Source organism: Chroicocephalus ridibundus, chromosome 3 (assembly GCF_963924245.1).
Source record: "Chroicocephalus ridibundus chromosome 3, bChrRid1.1, whole genome shotgun sequence".
NCBI classification, from domain to species: domain Eukaryota; kingdom Metazoa; phylum Chordata; class Aves; order Charadriiformes; family Laridae; genus Chroicocephalus; species Chroicocephalus ridibundus.
The window spans coordinates 94,274,877-94,298,418 of record NC_086286.1 but is presented as its reverse complement, the minus strand read 5'-3'; the positions used below and the strand labels follow the sequence as shown (position 1 = coordinate 94,298,418).

The following is a 23,542-nucleotide window of genomic DNA, read 5'->3' as shown; positions in this document are numbered from 1 at the left end:
ACAAAAAAGAAAAGAAAAACAAAACAAAACCTTTATTAATGAAATGCGGGGCTAGATACAGCCAAAACACTGACAAGCCAACAATTTGGTACCCCCAATCTAGTCCCCCTATTTGCTGTGTTGTTTGGTTTTTTAGAGATGGGGAGAAATATTTGGATACCATTGGAAAACCTGCATTCATCAGTAAGAGTCTCAGGGGCTCGGCACAGCAGGGATGGAGGCAGATTTGCTCCACTTCCCTGAGGAGAGGGGGACCACAGTGCCTGCTCCTCTGTGGGCAGCACTGCAGAGGTCTGTGCAGCATCTCTTCTCCCCACGGGTTACCACACGCATCATGTCAAAACATGCCGCCCAAGTTGTTCCCTGAATACATGGTCTTCCGCTGCCATGAGGGTCCAGGTGGTCTCTGCTCCTCGCTATCTGTCCTCCCCACAGTATTTGAAGAACAGGTGCCTTCAGCTGTCCTGCATTCAAGATGATCAGACTCCCCCTTGCAGTATGTTGGACAAATAAAATAGCAATCCCTTAGGTATGAGCCCACGCAAACTGTTAACTGCCTCAGTTAAAAACAAACACGCCAGGACAATGCTCTTCCCTTGTACCACATTTTGTATCACAAAGGAAACGGAAACGCCTCTGACCCTAATGGCGCAGGGCAGGACACTGGACTACAAAAGCTACTGATGCAACCTCACGTGGTCCCTGCTGCATCGGGGAGCTGCGTCTCCTGAATCCCTCCACAGACTGCAGCGTTTGCTGGTCACAGCTGCGCGGCCAGTGCTGGGGCAGCAGGATGGAGGTCTGTGGGCAGCCATGCTGGGGACTTTGGAGCGTGAAGACTTTCAACAACCAATCTCAGCTCACCGAGTGGGGAGACCCCGGAGTAGAGGAAGAGCAACTAGGGACTTAGTTTTAACCTCCTTCATGAATGGTGTGCTGGAAGCAGTCAGTGAGGAGGAAGGTAAGAGCTGATGGGCAATAACCAGGCCCGCCCTGTCCTCCTTCCTTTGGGTTTGGTACTGAAGCACTTCATTGCATAAGGTCTTTCTGCTTCCCTTTCTGCCCTCCAAGCTTCAGATTGACCATCAGAAGTGCAACGAGATGCTGATAGATGCTGAACCCTATCCCTCCAGAGATGTGGCTTCACTTCTTTTATTATAGTTATATTCCTATGCTTTGTCTTACCAGTCCTGACTGCCTTGCTCAGGCTGGGGCTAATGTCTTCTTCAGGTTTGGATGGCAATTTTTCCTTAAAGCAAACCTGGCCAATACCATACCTTCTCCCCCCGCCCCAGCTACATGCCAGCTGCCAGAAAGTCCAGTTATTGTGTCACCATATGCGTCAGAGACGGTTCTGGGTTATGGCGTAGACACAGTTTGTAAAACAGCACATTGGATACATTGGGAAGAGATGTCCAATGGAGGCAGGGCTTTGGTCAGCTGCAAGCAAGTCCCTGAGTCTGCCCTGAAGGTGACAGAGGACATGGATGGCTGTATCTCCTCCTTCCAATGAGAAACACAGAGTGGTTGAAGGGCTTCTTGCTGGAGTCTGCTGGTTAGTCATCAGGGTGGTTTCACATTCTCTTTAAGGCTGTGATCAATTCATTGACTCAAAGCTACAGACTTTGCTTAACCACATAGTTTTTCCTGTTTTATTTCTGTGTATGTCAAGTCCAGCACTGACTGAGATGCAAAGGAGGAACCCCACAGTACCATTCTCAGAGCGTCTTCTCAGACCAGAGCAAGACTTCAACATAAGTTATAACTTGCAGCTGGAGAACAGCGATTTCGTGTTTTTGAAAGACATTGCAATAGTTTCACACCATAGCCCATTGCAGAGCTCCAATGGGCATTACTGGGTTTCAGATGGGATTTATTTATGGTAAAAGCAGTAGCAGCAGCAAGATCTTAGCTAAAATCAAGCATTAGTTCTTGTCTACATTTGCAAGAGAAATTACAAATAGTGGTCAGTAGACATTTTCTTGCCTTCTGAAGGATCATAAACTTCATGACTACATTTGAAATACAATAAATGCAGCAAACTGGGAACTATAAAAACCCCACTCAGCACTGACAGCTGATACAAGAAGCCATTCTCCCAAGTAGCTTACAGTATTTTAAGAAAATACGAAGAATTTTCAATTATCACAGGAAAGATGCTCAGTAATTTCTAAGAACCCACCTCTCCCTTCAAAAAAGCATTCACTTCAGAATGTTTTAAACAGAGCATGCAAAAGTGAAAAGCTCACAAAACGTTTATTGAAAATTACATCAGTGTTTGCATTGCCCTTTCCATTTGTACTTCCATCAAGATAAGAAAACATCACAAATGCTCGTGCGACCTTTTCCATCTCTAGCGCAGAAATGGGCACTCGCTTACGTGAGGAAACCCTGGTAAGGCAGGGCAAGCCAGAGGATGACATGAAAGGACATGAGCTGCCCCTGCGGTTTGTGTGAACATTTTGGCACCGCATTTCAGCTGTGTTGGCCTGGTTTAGCTCCCTGCGTTGCAAATAGACTAAGCCAAGCTTCCCAAGTTGTCTCCCAGAGTTTAATGAAGCACTTGCAGGAGAGGCTAACGTGAAGAGCAATCTGCCAAGAGGTGGAGAGCTATTTCTCCCGCTATCAAGACAGGGGCAGCAGGAGGAACAGCAGGTAGAAGGAAGAAGATGGGAAGGACAGAAGCAGGTAAGGTCTCTGGAGGACCTTTTAACTGAGTTCGTACACAGCCTGGAGGTCCACAGAGCTCCTCATTGCTGCTCTAGCACAAAGCCATCTCAGACGTACTGCTCCTGTAGTACCTTATTTTGCCATTTAAATTCAAAAAAGTTTGTTGTGATGGGATATAATGACTTCTATCCTGTTTTGTGGACAGCCAGTAAGTGGGGGTTAAGAGAAGCACGTTAACAAGGATTTGGTCACTCTAAGGATGAGCTGACTGATGGCTGATGAAGGCTGCTTCCTCCTCAAGGGACCAGCAGCATTTCAGTCACTCACACAGCAATCCCAAGGAAGCACTGGGAAAGCAAACGCCTTCGCAAGCTCGACTTTCCACTTCAACCCTAAAGAGTTTACTACTGCATATGCAGAGTTAGAGAGACTGGACAACTTCCTAGCAGTAGCTAGAAAGCTGGTGCCCATTAAGTGATGTGAGAGGCTGCTCACTGGAATCCTGGGACAATGAAAACCAGCAAGAGGTGGTTTAACTTAATAAAGGAGTTCCCTCTTCATTTTTTTTTTCCTGTTTAATGTACTACAGCTGATTTTGAAGATTATTTCTACAGGCACTGAGAAATCCTCCACATGTCAGGACAATTTCTGAGTCCTTCCATGTTTGGGGCCAGGCTGAGATACCCAGAGGCTGAATCTCACTGATTCTGAGCACTTAAAATTTCAGCTAAAACCAAAGAGAGCCAAAAGGTGGTCAGGCTCTCCAGGATGCAAAACAATCAGGCCTAACACTCAAGTTGGGCAATTCAAAATTAGGTAACACTTTCAAATCATCAACTTTAGTCCTCCCCTCATATCCATCTCAACTGAGAGAAGAAAGATGTAAATGAAATCAGATGCCATGGTAAGAAAAATAATAAAGCACATCTGTGTTACTTTCTCCTTTCTATCCATTAAAGTTTAAAGGCAAGAACAGAGACAAATGTTTGAATGACCTTGCTACAGAACTCCCTGAGTTGCTGTTCAGTTTATCACAGGGTCAACTCTGAATACAAATAAAAACTTCAAAAAAAAAATAGTTATCAGTTCTAGTAACTCTACAGACAAATTTTTGTGGCTACCTACTATACAAAGTTGAAGTGTAAAAAACTGCATATTCTTCGCTGGTGAATTAACTTTTGAGAAGTGATTGTATCGAATTATATCAAGAGTAAAATTAATATTCTTGCTACTTCAAAACTACATAACAGTTCCCAAGTTATACTGAAAGAATTAAAATATTTTCTTTACTTAGGAGGACACATTGTTTATCTTCTACAACAACTTTTCCTCCCCCTTTTGTTTTTAACATTGATTTTGTAAAAGTTAAAATCAAGTTTTCTGAAATAGTTCATTTGTGTTGAAACTGTCTTACTTCAACTGAAGAGTGACTAAAAGCAGTATTTTGGAGTAAGAACACTTACTAGATTCAGTGTCCCACCACCTTTCCAGCACCTTGTTCACATAAGAAAAGCACCAAAGACCTTAAAGAACAAAACACGGCCAAAACCCGTTCAGGCTATGAAACAGTATTACAACCGGACAGGCGTTTTTTTCCAGCCCCCCAATTAAGATATCCACATTAATTTCGCAGATCACAGGGGGGAAGGGGGGGGAGGGAGGGGGAGTAGAAAGCATGCAAACAGCATCTGTGAGAAAAGGAAGCGGCAGCAGCGCTCAGCTGAGGGATGAAATTTGCCAAACCTGTCTCCGAGCTGCGGTTATCCTCCCCTGACCCCTCGGTGCGCTCGCTGTCCGGGCGAGGAACACCCCCACAGCACGACCCCACCAGGTGCACCTTCCCCGGCTCCAGCCAAACATCAGTATCAGCGCAGTTCCGCCCCATCCAGCCCGGCTGGAGCCGGAGCCGCGACGGCGGGAGCGGGGCTGCCCCGGGCGCGCACCGAGCATCCCGGGTCCCCCCCCGCCCCGGACGCGGACCCCGCTCCAGCCTCCCGCCGGCGCCCAGTGGGCTCAGTTAACCACTGAGGTGCGCATGTACAACAACAATTAGCGCTGCTCAAATTAATAAAAATAAATAAATAAATAAATAAAATCTTACCTTATAATTAGACAAGCTACCAAAAAAGTAATACAAAAGGAAAATTTTGCAGCACGACTCGCCCCGCGCCGGCTCAGCCCCTCCGCCGGAGGGACGGCGCCCTCACCTCGCTGCCATGGCCCCCGCGCAATGCAAGGTGACGGCTGCGACCCGCCGCCGGGCGGGGGCCGGGGCGGCGGAGCAGGGGTGGGGGACGGATCAGGGGGGACCGGGGCGACGGGGGGAGACCGGGGCCGTGGCGGGGGGGCCCGGGGCCGGGTGGCAGCATTGTGCGCCCCCCGCCGGGGCAGGGGGAAGGGGTGGAGCCGCCTCGGCGGGGCAGGAGGGGTGGAAAGGGTGTAGGCGAGTCGGTGGCTCGTTTCGGCCAGCCCTTCCTTTTAGCGCCCCTTTCCCGGAGTTTATTATTGACAGCCCCCCTCCGGGCTTGCAGTTTATAGGTTAACGATTAAGAAATAATAATTTGATCGCAGGAAACCCTTGCCAGTTGCTTTCGCGTAACTGAACGAGGACGCACAAAAGCGATGCTTCCCAGTCCGAGCTGCCACTTCATTCCTCTGACTCAAGAAAAGTTCCTGTTGCTTTTCTCTTGTCTTGCCGGTGTTTGAAGCAGCGGTACTGCTCTTAGTAAGCACTGGCTGATCTTAAGATCAGTTGATAAAGGCGTGAATACATGATGAAAATCCCCCGTGGATTTAATATACATGCACATTTGGTTTTGAAAATTCATGCATAGTAGCAAGGCTAACTGAGGGAGAGTCTGCGTGAGGTCTGAAAAGCACCATTCTGCTAGCTCCTTGAATTAAAGAAGTCCTAATTCAGCTCCTTTGTTTCCAGCCAAGAATTTGGGGATTCCTTCTATTTGCCTAATGATTCTGTAGATTGCCCACAGTCACCTCTTCAGTCTCAAGGGGAACTAGAAACTACTCTCTCCTTTCCCCTCCCTTTCCCCTTCTCCTCCTTTTCTTCCCTCTTCCCCTTCCCATTCACCTTCCTCTTTAACAAGCCTGTAATGTACAAAACCACTGAAAGTGTATCATGCTAAATATTATTATACATAAAAATAGGCCAGCGTGTGTGTGTTTACATTTTTGAGAGACTATCTAATTTTGTGTTCTTTCATTATTTTTCCTTAGGACCCTTCCTCCATTCAGCACGTGGGCTGAGCAGTGCTCATTTGAAACGCGGGTGTTTAATGGTTTTTATGGATTTTATGCTCTTTATTCAAGGCCGGATTTACCACACGCTCTTCAGACTGCTGAGAACAGAATTGCTCATTGCTGGGTGGGAAATAGAAGCACAACGGGACTAGGGTCTAGGTTGGACACCTGCTCTGGGATATGTAGGATGTGGTTTTTGGAGCACTGCAGGGCGGGTGCTGTGAGTACTGTGGGTGCTCAGATTACAGCCCCCTTTGCCTCCAGCCCAGGAGCGGATGCTCCAGACTCCTGCACGTCAGAGCCCAGATCTCCGCCAAGCTCCCCAAAATAAGCATCAGTCTTAAAGTGAAAAATGTTCCCTATCCATGTAAATTAGCTTCATGTGACTTGCACCGTGTAGGAAATCCGTCACACAAACTCAACAGGGGTAGAGTCATATTTTCCAAGGAAACATATACCAGCCTTAATCATTCTCTCCCTTTTTATGTTCCCCTACCTCATTTACTAAATACTTTCCAAAAGATGAAGCTGGGGTCCTACAGAGAAATTGTTGCCTTCTGTGTGCAAAGCTGATGCATCTCAATACATTTCCATTTTTCCAGTGTCAGAGGAAACGTCTCTGAACAAAACTTGTGTTTGATTATGCAATTACAAATGTTCACACGCATCTAGCAGACAAACGTTCTGCTTAATCTATTTACCGCGTCCTTTGCAATCCTAATAACTGTTCTGGTAGAGCTACATATTCTTTAAAAAAAGGAAATTGCTAGCATAACAGCAAACACTAAAATAAATATCCACCACTGAAATTTAATGTTGTGGCATTACATGGGCACTCAGGGAGATTGTCAGAAGAGTTTAGATCCTTCAGATTGCCTGCATAAAACTCTATACTCTGAGTTAACCAAATAATTGATAGCAATAGCAGGTTGTCAGCCTCGAGGCAGTTTGATACTAGACGGGCACAGAGCACTTTGCAAAGCAAGTTTCAAAACTATCTGCTGACAGATGGGTTTGAGTATGATCAGCAGCTGGGGGCGAGGCTCTGCCCCGCCGGCGCTGCTGGCTCTGCAGGAGGATATCTGGTCACACAGCCTGTCCCAGCCGGCTCTGGGCTCTGAACTCATTGCACAGCTCGTCCCAGTCCCGCTGCACCCACCGTTCACTCCCAGAGTCCTCCTCGCCTCTGCACTCCATTTCTAAATCCACAACCCTCCTAGATGTCCCCTCATATCTGCTCTGGCTCTTCTCTGATCCGTGATGCTGTGCTTGGACCAGGCTGGAACAGCAAGCAACACATCTTCCCTCATCTGTGTTTTCATGGTCTCAGCTCAGAGCAGAAATTTCAGGGACAACAAGGGGAACCTAATATTTCTATTAGGAAAGCAGCAGTGAGACTATAGCAGTCAGCTTTCTACAGATGTGACGTGAAGAAGGGGGAGGGCTCTGGGGGTCCAGGTCAGAAGGGATCACCCGTTTCATGAAGTCTGACCACTCACAGTCGCAGCAGCCATGTAGCGGACTCCTGTCTACACCACAGACTTCAAGGCATTACCTCTATTCATCACAAATTTGGCAGCAAAAAGCCAGCAGATGGAACAATAATGTGTCATGAGAAGGCCAGAGGGTGACTGAGGACATTGACAGTGTCCCTGCCTGGCAAGGAACACATTAAAGGGAATGTCCAGAGGTTGCCACAGAGCCTGCCCCAGTCTAAGCCACTGCTTCTTGGCCTGGTGCAAGCAGAGTCACAAGGAAATGCGTGGTGTCCTCTGGAGGGTGCCGCATCATAAAACAACAGAATGGTTGAGGTTGGAAAGGACCTTGAAGATGTCTAGTCCAGCCTCCCACAGGTCCAGTTAGAGCAGGTTGCACAGGGCTTACTCTACCCAAGTCCCAGACACCTCCAAGGATGGAGGCATCACAACCTCTCCGGGCTACCTGTTGCAGGGCTTGACCAACCTCATGTTAAAAAAATCTAAATTAGGTCAGATCACTAAGACAAGGTGACATTCGCCATATACACTACCTCATGGTAGTCACCATGTGACTGTGTCACCTGTGACCACCAGTGATCCCCAGAGGGGACTTATGCAAGACCACCAGCTCCTACAGCTTACACTACAACTTAGGAGAGAAAACCCGGGGAAGGTGATGTAGAGTCACTGAAGTTGTCTGGTTGTGAGCCAACAGACAACTGGATGCAGGGCTTCTTAGACAAAGTGCAGCATGGTAGTGGTGAGCCTACACACCCTGCACTAGCTGAAATATGTCTGTACCATCACCAGACTTCATAATTAAAGTGTTCTCCATCACCAGTACAACTACTCCAGGTAACTACCACTACAGCAGTACCAGAGCTATACAGGACATCACGTAGCATGTCATAACTAAGGTCAAACAGGTCTTTAACCTTTACAACTTCTCTTTTACTGCATAGGAATCAAATTATGTGTACATACAAAAATATAAAGGTCCTCTATGTTGTTATTTCTCAAGAGTACCTTCACTTTTAAGTCACATCAAAGGCTGGGAAAATCTAACTTGCTCCCCAGAATTTCATTAATCTTTTTGTTTATGCTTTCATTGGGATGAAGTAGTCCAAGAAACGCATTCCTGAGTAAAGCAGCACTTGCAACATTGTGAGACCAGATATGAAAAACACCAGAAAGAAAAGCTGGGGAGGGAATAGCCAGGAATCCCAAATTTCAGCTCACCTCTGAAAGTCAGAAATTGTACTATGCATCTGGCACAGTTGTCTGCGATAGAGGAGAGTAACTGGGAAGCAAAAGATGGAATTGGTTTAACTATTTAATGATGTGCTAATAGACTACACATTTCTTTGATATTGTTGCTCTCTTTAAAAATTCACTAAACTCTGCACAACGATTGATTCCTCTTGTGGATCTTGGAGGCTTGTAACAAATGATTGCCTGATTATAAAATTCTCCGTAAACAGGGCTTTGTAACCTTTCGAGCAGACTGCGCTGCTCTCTGTCCGCTCTTTATCTTCAGTGCAGAAACATATGTAACATTTATAGCAAAGGCAGCACTTGCGACTCTCTCCAAGCTCTCTAACGCATTACGAAAACCCCAAATATTTCTATTTACGCAAAACACAAATTTTCCTGAAATTGTGTTTACTTAAGTACATGAAAAAGTACACTGTGTAGCTCGCCAGTTGTTTTTTTTTTTGTTCATAAAACCCCCAAAGCAGTGAAAATCTTCCATCATTATTTTGGGGGGGTTTTGCCTTCTTTTGGCAAGTCAAACTCATTTGGTAAGTCAGACCTGTCCTCCGCTTTCTACTTAGCCAGTTGCCTATGCTGAGCATAACAGATATTAATGAGTTCAGTGGCATCTTGATAGAACATGAAAACTTTGAATATTGAGGGAGGTAAGAAGCTGATTTTAATTTGCTGCTGAAGATACAGTGAACAAGTTGATCTGTTGGGCCTTTTGGGCAAAAAACAATGATGAAGATCAATACAATAAATTCTTGAAATGCAACTTGGTAGGAAAAGCCTGAGAAAAAGACTTTAAGTTGGACTCTGTGCTGTTATATCTCAGGCAATACATTTTATATGGCATACGTCATGCACACTAAAAAACTTCATTTGGTGAGCTGCACTGACAACTGGCTTTGTTCACCTTTGTTCTTATTTAAAACAGGTTGTACCATGCAGCTGTTAAAGAAACTGCGTGCGCACACACACACATTCACACACTGGCTTTTTTATTACTCCCCAGATCTTTCTAAATAAGTCACGCTGCCTAGATTTAAAATTCTTTTTCTCTTTGCAGCATGAAAATTGCCCTACATTAGGATCTGCTGCCTTTTATGGAAGCATGATTCAAAAGTTTAACAAAAGCATTTCTGGCTTTGCTTTCCTTTTTTTTTTTTTTCCTTCTTGTTTTGTACTTTCTGCACTCCACTGTACCTAACACTTGTGTGTATCCTTTTGATATCTGTGAAAGCTCAGTATCTCAAATATTACACACCTGAGACAGATATTTAATAAATAGGTAGAAAAAAATTGAGTGGAAATCATAGATTAATACAGAAATGCACAACATGAAATTATATCACTAGTTTCTTCTCTCCAAAACGAACAAAGACTGCATTGGTGGAACTCCCTTAAGTAAAGGTGATACAGCTAGATAAGGACCTGTCTATGCAACTAATTATACCAGGTCAAGGCTACTGTTTCATAGTATGTTCTGATCATTTTTTTGTGAATAAGCACCAACAGTGTCATAGAAGCAGGCTGTGGCCCTTTGACCAAAACTTCACTAGAGTCAGGGGCAGAGGTGTCCAGGACCTCAGAGAAGTGCCACATGGCATAATCATAGAATCAGAGAATCATAAAATCATAGAATTATAGAATCATCTGGATTGGAAAAGACCTTTAAGATCATTTGAGTCCAGCCGTTACCCTCGCACTGCCAAGCCCACCACTAAACCATGTCCCTAAGCACCACGTCTACCCGTCTTTTAAATACCTCCAGGGATGGTGACTCAACCACTTCCCTGGGCAGCCTGTTCCAATGCTTGATAACCCTTTCAGTGAAGAAATTTCTCCTAATATCCAATCTAAACCTCCCCTGGCGACTTGAGGCCATTTCCTCTTGTCCTGTTCCCTGTTACTTGGGAGAAGAGACCGATCCCCACCTGGCTACAGCCTCCTTTCAGGCAGTTGTAGAGGGTGATAAGGTCTCCCCTCAGCCTCCTTTTCTCCAGGCTAAACAACCCCAGTTCCCTCAGCTGCTTCTCATGCTCCAGACCCATCACCAGCTTCCATGCTTCTTCTCTGGACTCGCTCCAGCACCTCAGTGTCTTTCTTGTGGTGAGGAGCCCAAAACTGGACACAGTATTCAAGGTGGGGCCTCACCAGTGTCAAGTACAGGGGGTTGATTGCTCCCCTAGTCCTGCTGGCTACACTATTCCTGACACAGGCCGGTATGCTATTGGCCTTCTTGGCCACCTGGGCACACTGCTGGCTCATATTCAGCTGGCTGTTGACCAACACCCCGCGTCCCTTTTCTGCCAGACAGCTTTCCAGCCACTGTTCCCCAAGCCTGTAGCGCTGCATGGGGTTGTTGTGACCCAAGTGCAGGACCCAGCAGTTGGCCTTGTTGAACCTCATACCATTGGCCTCAGCCCATCAACCCAGGCTGTCTAGATGATTCCTTGCTGCCCCCTGTGGACCTGCCATTTTTAGCATTGCCTGCTTCCATGCATCCATGCTTTATCAGAGCACCCTGCTAGTGCCATCTTTCACTGCTCTGGTCTCCATCCTTGTTTTTCTAAATTACTCACTTTTGATGTGCTAGGTGTTCATGCGGAAAAATTATGCGGAGGAGTGACCTTGAGCTTTGCAAACAGAGAGCGCCACGGCTGTTCTCAGCTTACCAGGAGAGAGAAACTTAGTCTTTTGGCAGTATCTCAGCCTCTTTTGCTCAAGTTGCATCTGGGACATTAATTAACCCTGGCTGATTTTCACCTGTGTGTTGCTTTTGTTCTGTTGGCAGCTGACTCTCTGCTCTCTTGTTGCCATTTCTGCTGCCTCCCCCTCACCTGACTTCTCCAAGTGTGGGTTTGTAGGACAGAAATACTCTATCTAGAGATAAGGGTCACATTTTTAAGCATGACAAGAAGAATTAACTCATGAAGAACAGTGCTGAATATTCCCTTACTGGAAACAGAAAATCAAGGCAAAAGTAGTTTTTTCCCTAAAGTGTATCATCTGTTGGTGCAAACAAGTTATGGGAAGTCCCAGTGCCCGTGCTATACTGCATCAAGCAACATTATCACTATGTTGCCTTCTACTGCATTTTTAATGTATTTTTCTTTATATGTCTTCTGCTTGCAACTTGGTCTCTCTTCTGTATTCATCTCTTCACCATCTTTCTTCCCTCTGTCATCCCCCTGGCAGGCTCCACAGAGCTCTACTTTCGCCAAACCTCAATGGAGGGTCTCAGATTTTCTTAGAAATACCGGCTACATGTGCACTGTTTTATATTATATTTGGCTACCTCAGTCACAGGTTGACATAAGGATAAAACAATACACACCTATAAAAGCGGAGAAAAGTACATAATCTCATGAAGATTCCTTCTTGATTTTTGAACATGACTTCCTATGAGCACCATATTCAGTGATTTAGCAAATAATGAATCCTCAGCAAAATTTTCAAATGCTGTAAAAGGGCAGTCAGCAGCTGCTTTTATGAACTAAGGAGAGACTGATAGATTTTAACAACATCAGCACTGAGTAATCCTGGCTGTCACACCACATCCTAATATGCCATGTCCCACCTGTCAGTCTGAAAGGCTATGAAGGTATTTCTGTTAATGTTCATGCCAGGATTCTCAGCTCTTGCCCTGAACCCAAAGGAGCACACACCTGCCCACCACATCCATCTCACAACCCCACCTTTGCTAGTGCTTTTAGCCCCTGTGTTCTGGAGGTGCAGCATAAATGGACGCGTCCCCCTACCACCCCGGCAAAGAAAAAACCAACACCACCAAAACCCACCACAACCCTGAAAAAAAACCCCAAACACACCCCACACACACACCTACACAAAGCTTTTCTACTACCACGTAGCTAATTACTACAGCTCATGCAATTCTTAGGTTTGTTGCTTGCATTAGAAGATTTGTGTCTATTGAGAGACAATTATAGGAGAGACTGTCTCCACTGTACACCCCGCAGCACTCACCCCGGGTCTAGACTCCCCTGAGATTTGAGCCTGCTATTTTAACCTCCTACTTGTAGTTGCTTAGAGCAGGATCCAAAAAAAGACTCACATAGATTTCTGGAATGCGGTTAATGAAGAATTTAAAGAGGGAAACATAAAAAACAAACAAAAACCAACACACATATAAATCTGAATATTCATAGGCACCTGATTCTTGGGCAGATCTGTATTTTGGTTGCACAAACTTGCTGTTGCACATACTTGGAAGTCCCATCATCTTGCCTGAGCTGAATATCATTCTCCACTCGAGGTTATTTGGGACCCATGAAATACATGTCTTTGCCCATAGAATGGCAAGGGGCTGACCACAGCCATTGCGCAAGGACAGGGAGCTACAGGTGCTTCCATTTGAAAGAAGACTTGCAATGGTGCTGCCTCTTGCACCAGCATACCTGCTTTTATTCCTCTCCTCAGTCTGAAATATTCCAACTTGCTCTACCCCTTTCCAAGATGATGTCCTGTCCACCAGCCTGTTGAGCTGGTAATGGTGAAAGGAAAGGACAGAGAAAACTCATGTAACCAGATGGAGAGCAAGCAAGCAGAAACCACGCCAGTTCCGATGCAGTAAGTGTGAATTAGAAGGTGCTCTTCTTGCCTCTGCTTGCCTTAAAATTTCTTTCTACCATGTCTGTGTTGCCCTCTGAATAACTGCAGGGCTTATGCATCCTGTTTTCTAATCAGGTATTTTGTTGTCAGCTGTTGACTTCCACTGAGCATCCTTGCTTACAAATTACTATTTTCTTTTAAAATGTTATAGTGACATAAGTGCAAATGATGCTTCACACACAGAGAGAGGCAAAATCAATTTGGAAAAGCTTACAGCCTCCTTGGCAGAATCAATAGGCAATGCTGACCAAAAATAATTCAAAACACAAAGGCATTATATGGCTGTAAACATTACGTAAAAATAATATAGTAATAAATTATTATCATCATAAACAGAAATGCATATAGAAGGTATATAAAATATAATCATACAGGAAATAAATAGATTTTTAAGTTATTTTGCTGGAGAGCAAAATCTTATCCAGGAGCTGTAACTCCACTCAAGAAACTGCTGCATGTAATACATTTATATATGCATGTATGTATACTTCTACAGGTACACACACACACATACACGTTATTTTAACATCTTTAGAGTTCCTACACAGATTCTCATTAATCCCATTAATCAAGAAAAGCTCTACTGACTTCAAAGGAATTGCACCAGTGCCAGCTCTGTGCTCATAAAATCCAGTGTCAGGTTGGCGTTTTTATGGATTAGTTATTTCCTAAGACCCAAAGAAGCTGGGTGCAGAGAGTTCAGTGTGCTAATGATGGGCACAAAACAATCGCCAAAAGCAAGCTGGACCAACAGCACGTGGTCTGTCAGGTGAGGACATGAGCCAGTCAAACCAGGACATGCTCTTCTCCATCGTAGGATTAGCAGCGCCCACAAAGCGTGAGCTGTGCAACAACTGCAAGCGGCAATGCTCCATCCTCCACACCACACCCCTGCCTTTCCCCAGTATAGAGAGGCTGTTTTGCCCCTACTGTTTTTGCAAACCAGCATTGTATCCCAGCCAGTAATTTGCAAAATGAAAAAATGTTGAAAGCTATGCATCATTTTAAACCAAATCATCTAGGAAAAGCCTGATATTTAAATGATGAAAGAGAATACGTTTATCCCTTTCCAGTTCCTTTGAAAATAAACATTTTAAAAGGAACTGTACAGGAACTTTCGTCCTGTGATATATATACTTGTCACCAAGAGATACTTTTTCACCTATGACATAATTGCTATCATCAGAAAAGCATTGCTGTCACTCTGCTGTAATTTAGCCTCATTTTCTGCTCATTTCTTTATCTTTTCTCATTAGGGCATTACATAGTCAGCTACATTACTATTAATCATTCCCTAACATAAGCAACTGGATAACAGAGCTGTGTGAGTAATTGATTTTTCAGTTCTAGAGCTGAACCAAAAATTCGATATGCAATTATCAAAGAAAAAAAACCCACACTTTAGTTTTCTCTCTTATTCAAGTGAATAAAAAGTTTCATGTGGATTTCAGTTAAACATTTGTTCATCTTGAATAAGTAATTTCATTTCCATCTTTGTCATTTTAATAAAAGCAGCAGATAGAGAGGACCGTATCTTGGTACCATTCACCAAGCCAACAAGTGAAAAATCCTCACTTTTCAGGAGATGGAGAGACCCGGCCCAGTGAATTCCTGTGTCTGTGGGAATTTGAATGCCCAGGTACTGACCTACAAGAAGATTTTCGCCCCTTTGGTAAAAAGAACTCAGAAAGTATAAAAGTGACTTAACTGGGAAGAGTGGGAACAGAAAACTGAAATGATGCAAATACAAAACTCACTATTCGTATGCTCCACTGCTGGTGGAGATACTGCCAGAAGGAGAAGGGATGCACATAGCACCCTTTTGGGGCAAGAAAATGAAAAAAGCATTACATTGGTTTAGGGTTAGGAAAGCTGCTGTGTAAGCTCACTGAGCCAGAAGAACCCCCCCAAGTTAGATGACATCTTGAGGTTCTTCACACAACTTAGTGGAAGTTATCTGGCCATGCAGAACAGGTCTTGAATATTTGTAGGGCATTAATCAAACTAGTAAGTCATATACTTCGCTAATCAGTCTGTACATCTCTGCACAGGTAAACTTCCATTTAAACATAAAGCAAATATCCAACATGTTCAAGTCTGAGTGCCTATGAGCATGTATTTGTACTTGTAAATAGCTGGAATCTGTCTAAATTTTTTAGAAATTCATTGAAACAACCTGGCACTTCAACTGAAACCTGTTTCTAATCTTTCTGAATGAGGAAGCAATTTTCCCTACATGACCCTGACTGAGTTCTTGTTTTCTTTGCCTAAAAAAATGACAACTTAAAAAGATGGCCTCAGTAGAGCTGTGAATTGATATTTATTTCAGTAGTATAATAACTCTGAAACATGCCAAAGCCCCCTTAAATATTAAAATTGTTACCTATTGCACCCTGGACAGAGTTTGGGTTCGTGAGTAGATTTTGAATGAAGTCATTTTTTCCCCCCATCTGACCCTGTGAGCATTTGAATTGATGATTTTAGCAAGCAAACTTGCTAGGAATAATGAACTACATGTAGTTTTGTATAATAATTCTCTCTCAAGGGCTGTGAAGCTGATGCCTACTTAGAAATAATTTTGGAAGAATAGCTGAAACAACACATGATGCCATTTTATATAATCCCAGAAGTGACTGAAAGACTGGACAGTTTTGAGGACTATCCAAGTGTGAAGAGATGGATTTGGATTAGTCCCAGCTCATGGCAAGCCTCACATTGTGTAAGACTCGCAATACTTTCATATTGTTTCTCCACAGTCTGATGTATCTGTTTGTTCTCTCATTTTTAAATTACCTTTGGAGCCGTTTTGTTGGAACTTGGGACCAGATTCATTAGTTAAAACATAAACTTTGAGCAGTCACTGCCTTGCAGTCAGCTAGAGCTGTAAAACAGGACAAGACCTGCAAAATGGATGACCTTCAGATTTACTTAACTGTGCAGAAATGGTATTTGTCATTGCCAGGTTTTTTCATTTATTTCTTTTAATAGACTACCACAGAATTTGTGATCTGTGATCCTGTGAATATATTACATTGACAGAAAATAGCCAGTGTTTCCAAACCATATAGATAGTATGTCAGCCTAAAAGAAAAGAATGAAAACTGTACTGTTGCCCTTGTCTTCCTCATTATGACATTAAAAGTTTAGAGATGCACTTACTGAGAAGTAGACAGAGAGTGACTCAGTGCTTTACTACGGCCAGTAATGTGCGGTAAGATGAGTAACTACTGTAGGCAATGGTGAATTCCCACAGTCCCATCAGGCTGGCTTTTCCTTCTTTTTGTGTCACAATTTGGAAACCAGGACACAGAAACAATCACCATATGAGAAAAAAGTCAGAGTGCAAATATGGCTAAGAACTCTCGGAGAAAAAATCCAGCAAAAATCTTTCTGTAAAGAAACTTACTTTCCAGATTTTAAAGGAATCACCAATAGATTACACAGTTACAGGCCAAAATCTGTGCTATACGTTTGCACCATACACCTCACCCCAATCTCTGTATGGGGCTATTCTTACCACAGAATTTGGCCTTAAACTGGTAAATCACAGAGATTTATTAGCCCTGAACACTTCGTACTTTTGGCTTGATTGTTCTCTAAACAAGTAATTGACTGATGGATACTCTGCCTGGCTGTCTTCCTGCCAGCTTCTTTATTTTACAATCTCCATAAAAATCAAGAGAAAATGCAAACTGGAAAGGTAACGCACACAAAATCTCCAAGCTGTCTCACACTCCAGCCTTTACACTTGCTTGGGTCCATGAAATAAACGGGAACAAAAAGACAAGCACTTCCCAATGAAAGGCTTGGTGCTGCCGTCTCGTGGGAAAAGGAAGAAGAGGAGCTTTGGTAATAAAAGCAGAAATGCAAAAAGGGGGGAAAAAAGATTTTAAAAACTTGCTAACGTCAACATTCCCATTTTTGTTTCAAGACGGCTGTGTGCTTTATTGCTCACAGATCAGTTTCCTTTGCAGGTGATGCGGGCCCAGAATTACATCACCAGCAGAGCAGCCAAGAGCATCTCGGTGCCAGGATGACCGAAGCTGAGAGGAATGTATTATCACAGACCTCCGAGGGACTTGCCAGTGCATTCCTTGCTGGGGGTGCTGTGATGGGGGAGGCAGAGAGGAGACAATTTTACACGAAGACTGAAAGGAAACTTTGTGGAGGAAAGATCTGGGGTCACAGTCCTGCTGTCTCCTCTAAGCAGATCTAATTATGGCCATGTACTTCAAAAAGGGGGTTTAACTAAAACCAGATTTAGCAGGGCACTGCTTAGGAAGTACAGCCTGAATCCTCGGCCTTGCCTTTGAGGAAAATGCGAAATGCTTCAGCGCACTGGGAACACTGTCGCTGCGGTTGTAAAGAATAATTTGAAGCTGCAGCAAAGAAAGCAAGAGCCAATTTGAAATCCTCATTGCTTCTATGAAGTCTTACAATAAAATGTGACTAAACATAATATCGATGCTTTCAGACAGACAATGCTTACATTAGATACAGGGTGTGTATTTACTGACACGTTGTGTGGTGGGGTAAAAGAGTCTCAGCAGTCTCAGGGATCGTGCTGGAAATGATCAAATTACGCACAAAGCAGTTGCACAGATCTCCCTTAACCAGCTCCAACAAAGCCTTTCTGCCACATCGCACCCTCTATTCCACAAACCACGTCCCATGCATATGAAAGAAACTCTCCCCTCCCCCCATTTTTGAAGGCTTTCAGGCTATTTCTGCCATCCCTCCTGCAGGACTGGCTCAGTGGTGCTCACCACAAGCCTGTTTCTGAACCATTAAAATCAATGGGAGCTTTCCAGCGTTTTTAATAGCAGCAAAATGTGCTGTCAACAAACGGGATTAAAAGAAGAGTACAAGACAAATTGTTCAGAGATTAGCACCTCTAAAAATGTCAGGATTTTAAACATCATCTCCTAGGTCGATCGAGAGGTCGAAGCAGTGCCGAGGTTACACAGAGCTCTCCCCTTTTCCACTAGAAGAAAAAGCCCTGCTGATCAAATAAAACAGTTCATAACTGATCCTAAAGATTTCCCCCCCTCCACCCAGTTCCCTAAAGGCAAGAGGGCTGGGACTAGCCAGAACAGAGGACAACCAAGTACCACTTCATGTTAAACCTGCTTTACACAAGAGTTTGCTCGGGCAGGGGAGTGCCAACAGCTGGTTCAGCTGCAGCCAGCTCGGTGCCCAAGCTCACGCCGCCAGCTCCCTCCCTCCCCAAAGCCTGGCTGAAGATCAGGAGGGTGCCTGTGCCGGGAGGACTAATTCTATCATTGCAGGTCCACTGCATGGTCTCCTGCTCTTCAGGTGTCCACTGCAAGACACGTTGTTAGTGAAGCTCTAGTCAGACCCCTCATTCTCCATCTGCCAGACCAGAGACTCCTCATGCCACTGTCTGCCACCAAAGGCCTCTGAGGGGGCCCGGGGGCTTCCAGCTCTTCTCCTTATTGCTCAGCCTCGTCAGGAGGCTCCAGGAACATGGCTGCTTTTGCACTCCTGGGGATAGGAGATGCCCACGGAGAACTTGATGTTACAGGAAGAGCAGCTGAGGTGAGCAAGTGCAGAAAAGGGGAATTTTGATAGAATGGTAAAAATAGAAAATACTATCCCTAACTTTCAAAATATTCCCATCTTCAAGTATGATTATAGCGTACTGTAGGGAAATTTGCAAAACATTTCAGACACTATGTCTGTAGAAGCACCTTCCACTAAATGTACCAGAGTTCTTTCATTTCTGTCCAGCAAATGGTTGTCACTACTCTTTTCCTGTAACATGCCAACCTTTTCCACAACCTTTCTACAGGTTAGTTGCACTTGGTGTTGCAGAGCCAAGACCAACAGTCAGGCTGTCCAGCTTTCTCCGTTTACTCCTCCTTGCTGTCTACATTTTGAATATTCCTGTGTACAATTTCCTCTTTTTTATACTTTTCATGCGTAATTATTCTTGACAAACCATGTTTTCCTGTTACTTCCTTCCTGTGCAAGGTTGACCTAATAATTAGTCTCCCATCGGGACTGTTTGCTTTCATGTCATGTTGTTGTGGATGGATTAGAGATAATGCATGAAAGTGTATGTAGAAAAATATTCCAAAGTAAATACATTAAGAGAGTGCTAGAAATACATTAGAACCAAGGCATATTTCTGCTCTTAAAGAATTTCCCATTATATCTTGTTCAAATTTTCACAGGACAGCAAAGGCAGATGTGGCCTCTAAAAGTTCATGTGGACAACAATAGTTAGGAAAGGTTGGTAAAACACTGTAAGGAAAGAAATTACTGAAATTACTTAGATCCAGGACAGAAATTATCACTGCTCTCATTGTACCAGACTGCTGTGAGATAGCCATCCCACAGGACTGTTCTTCCTCCAGCTCACCCTGTCTCATTAACATTATAACTACGAGTGCAGCGGAGTGGCTGACGGGCAAAGTTCACCTCTGTGTCCCTTTTCTTTTTCATGGAGACTACAAGTCTGTTCAGCTCTTAATAAAATAACCCTCAGGCCTCAAAGCAACACAGTAAAACAAATTATATATAAAGTGGTACTTATAAAACAAGAATGCCTACACGGGACCCTGAGAAATGCCTTTGGGCAGGTCAGTTCTCTGTTCCGATATACAGATTGAACGAGTATGGGAGATTTTGTATGTTTTAACCTATTGCAACTTAATCTTTCCACTTCAAACTCTTTATTTTCAGCAAAAATCTATTGCTGATTGCCACTGTGGGACTTTCCTGAGAAGTCATCCCATCACCCTCTCTTTCTCTGTGAATATAGCCCTCAAATGATACTATTTCCAGTTTTTAATACCTACGAAGATGTGGGTGCTGCCTCAGTTTCATGTGCGCCCAGCAAACAAAGGTGAGGACTTGAGATCATTTAAGACTATACACTAATGAGTGGTTTTCAGCCCATCCTGACTGTTAATCTGCTCTGCAAGTGATCTGGGAGGAGGACCCTGAAGAGGGAGGGACGTGCATGCTTGGTTTTCTATGTTTAGCTACATGCCATGTTCTCTCTGCTTGGTCGCTGCTAAACTTGAAACGAATTTTCTCATTAGTGCCTTAGACAAACAAAGTGGATTAAATAGCAAACATCAGGTTTCTCGTGTCACTCAACATAAATCAAAAGGGCTTCAGCACTGCAGTTCTTCCCCCGCAGCTACCAGTACAGAGGCATTGGTGACTAAAGCTGGCAGATTTAGTTCCTTTTAAAGATCTGCTTTCAATAGAAGTTCAAACTCAAATTATCCTTTTTTTCATTGCTGTTTTTCCAAAAATGGTAGAATGTGGAACAACTGAAGTTCAAAAGACACAAAAGAGCAGGAAGAGTATGAGAAAATGCCCACAGAGATGGTGCTTGATATCTCAGCAGTAGTAATGTGAGACACTAAGCTTTTTAATCAATTCATTGAAGGAAGTAGTTTTAAAGCAGGTCATAATCTTAGGCTATGTAGTGGCCTTCACGTGTTGAGCTGGAATAATAAGAAGGTAACAATTGTCAAATGAAAGCAAATATAAAATGTAAAGACAAATGTAAATGGTATTTTAATACCACTTTTTCTTTTGTAGCATTTTAGTTGCCTGCATGTTCACACATACACAGATATTCAGCATAGAGAAGAAATGGCATCTATGAGAATCAGATGTGAAATTGCTCCTTACTGGGAAATACAACATTATTTTTTTTATTTTCTGCTAAAAGAATCACATTGCTAAGATGCAGAAGCATTTTGGTCCTTTAAAGTTTGCCAATCAACCTAGGAAAACAGAGAGACAGAAAACCAGCAGCTATTAAACCAGGAAATACGGTCACTGTAGCTCATGTGCCACCTACTCAAAGCTGGCGTTGAACTGAGCTCAGGAAATACACTAAACAATTTAGCTCCTGGCTTTTTGCAAATGTCTGCCACCAGACTGTGGTTTCCTCAAAAGCCTTTCTTCTTTGAACTTGCCTTAAGTCATTTTCTCAGAGCTTGGTTTTGTTTGGTTTTTTTTTTGAAATAAAATGTTGTGGATTGATTTCAAGCAGTTTGGTACAAACATGAAAATTTCATACTGAAAAACTGAGGCTGTTACCAAGTGCTTATTCTTCACCTAAGGTTGGTTCTCTTTCTTTTTTTAGAGACTCAGAGAACAAATTACTCCCACAAGCAGGACAAACACTTGAAGAAAAAAAAAGCTGGAGCCTATGAGCCTGTGAGATAAACACTGCAGCCAGTCCATCCCAGGCTGGGCACGTTTTATAAAACGTGAAAATATTTCCTTCCAGGGGAACATAGATCTTGCCTGAGGCATGTGTCTTCAAAAATATGAAAAATAATGCAAATAGTTTGTGACTTTGCAAGCCTAAATGCGAAGGGCAGGGCAAAGTCCCTACCACTTGTGTGCCAGTACCCTAATGTGTGATGTGGTTTTCCTTACGCCACCTTCCTGCTGTGACAAATAGTGCCCTGTCCTTCACAAAATGCGGCGCGTAGCTGAGCAAGCCAGCCCCAACCTCAGCCAACACAAATAACACCTGATCAAAAGCTACCAGGAGGTGAACCCAAAATGGGCATGAGTAATTCAAAACAAATTCGCTTCTCAATTCAAGCGCACGCTACCAGAACAGTCAATGGTATTCCTCCAGCTCTAGACTAGCTCAGTAATGTACTTACTAATAACATGAGGGGACCGACATTTACAAATGGTTTACACATGAGTTTAGTGTCATTTAAACACAGAAAATGCCAGGCCGTGTCACTGCTGAACTGACAAGCACTAGGACATTGGGGATACTCTTTGCACTGTCTCACGTACTCACCTCTCCCGCTCCTGTTCCAAGAGGTTGGTAAAGTCATCGCTCTTGTTCATGTAATCTGTGTGTTTATGTTTCTCATTTTCTAGCTCATAAACTGTGCGGCGATGGCACTTTTCTGCCAACAGGAGCTGTTCCAGCATGCGCCGATACGTCTCTTTCTGCTTTTCTTCAAGTCTGTCCAGCTGGATTGTAGGAAAGGAGAATAGACTGTTTTAAAGGTCTCCTTGCTTACTTCATCTGATTTATTAACCAACAATGTTGTGTTTGGTAAATGCAAGTCCCATAATTTTGTCTTGGGCTTTACATAAAGCAGTGACTCGAAATAAGAGTAACTGTCCTGTAAAAGTAATGATTTCTTTGAACGGCGTCTTTGCAATAAACATTTGCAGTTCTCAGATACACAGAGGACAGAACTTTGGTTAGTTTTAGGGTAACAAATAATATTATTGCAGTACTGAATTTCCCCTGTGGTGAGATGCTCTGCACACTTCCCTCATTTCACATGGGAAAAGCTGTAGCAATTGCCAGGGCAGGATACATGCCCTCAGGCCCTGGGAGCCTGAGTTCACACACATCTATGGGGACTAGACACCTAGATGTGGAGTCCAAGGTGTAAGATCAAGCCTGAAATTTGAGCTATGCATCTTCAACACATCTGTAGGACTGCTGAGCTAAAAATTAGGTTCAGCATAGATTCAATTTTACATTACCGAATACAATTCATTATAAGCCTTAGGGTTTTCCCCTCAGCCTGTTTTTTGACGGAAATTCTCTTTCTTTATTATCAACACTTTACCTTTTTTGTCATCTGTTTTGTTTTGTGTTTTTTTTTTTAATTAATTTAATATGCCAATTATTACTCAAAGAAAGACTAAAGCCAGGGAGGGGTGTCTAAAAAGTTGCCAGGACACACCGAAGCCGCAACAGCTATTCATGTTGCTCCTTTCACTGTTCCTTGAGAGCAGATGACAAAATCCATCCTCCTCCCCACCAAAGCAGCCCTCAGCCCTGGTGTTTCTCTGCTTGCCTGGCCCCAGTACAGCAGCTGGCAGAGCCTGCTCTGCCCACCCCCAGCCCTTGCCTTGTGGGAATCGCATCTTCCCCTGCCCCGGCTGTACCAGGCAGTTGCTATTTCACAGGATGCCTCCACAAATGGAGAGAAATAAGAGAGCAGGAGGACCACAGCTATTTGCTCTCTAGAAGTTGACCATAGCAATCAAAGTAAAATAGTCACTGCATTTTTTAAAGGAGACAGGTTGGATTCAGCCTTTGAGAGTAGATCTTTTGCACTTATGAAATTTTGCCATCATCCTATTTTAGCTCCAACATAACCCCTGTAGACCTACATATGACAGAAGTTTTACACTGAGGTTCCCATCAAATTATCAGCTGCTTTAGACAAAAAGCCCTGCTAGGCTCTTGTAATGTTGCT

The 23,542-nt window shown here is 43.6% G+C and overlaps 1 protein-coding gene across 7 annotated transcripts in view; it reads right to left on the bottom strand.

The window, feature by feature from the left end:
* Positions 1–23,542, bottom strand: part of FILIP1 (filamin A interacting protein 1) — a 110,941-nt gene that overhangs the window by 21,918 nt on the left and 65,481 nt on the right. For 5 of the 7 annotated variants that reach the window (XM_063330149.1, XM_063330150.1, XM_063330147.1 and 2 more), the window contains one exon: positions 22,114–22,292. In XM_063330149.1, the coding sequence (XP_063186219.1) occupies positions 22,114–22,292 (179 nt within the window). Of the gene's footprint in view, positions 1–4,413; positions 4,558–4,771; positions 5,026–22,113; positions 22,293–23,542 lie in introns of those variants that run through there. The other 2 variants (XM_063330152.1, XM_063330153.1) reach the window with 2 other exon arrangements.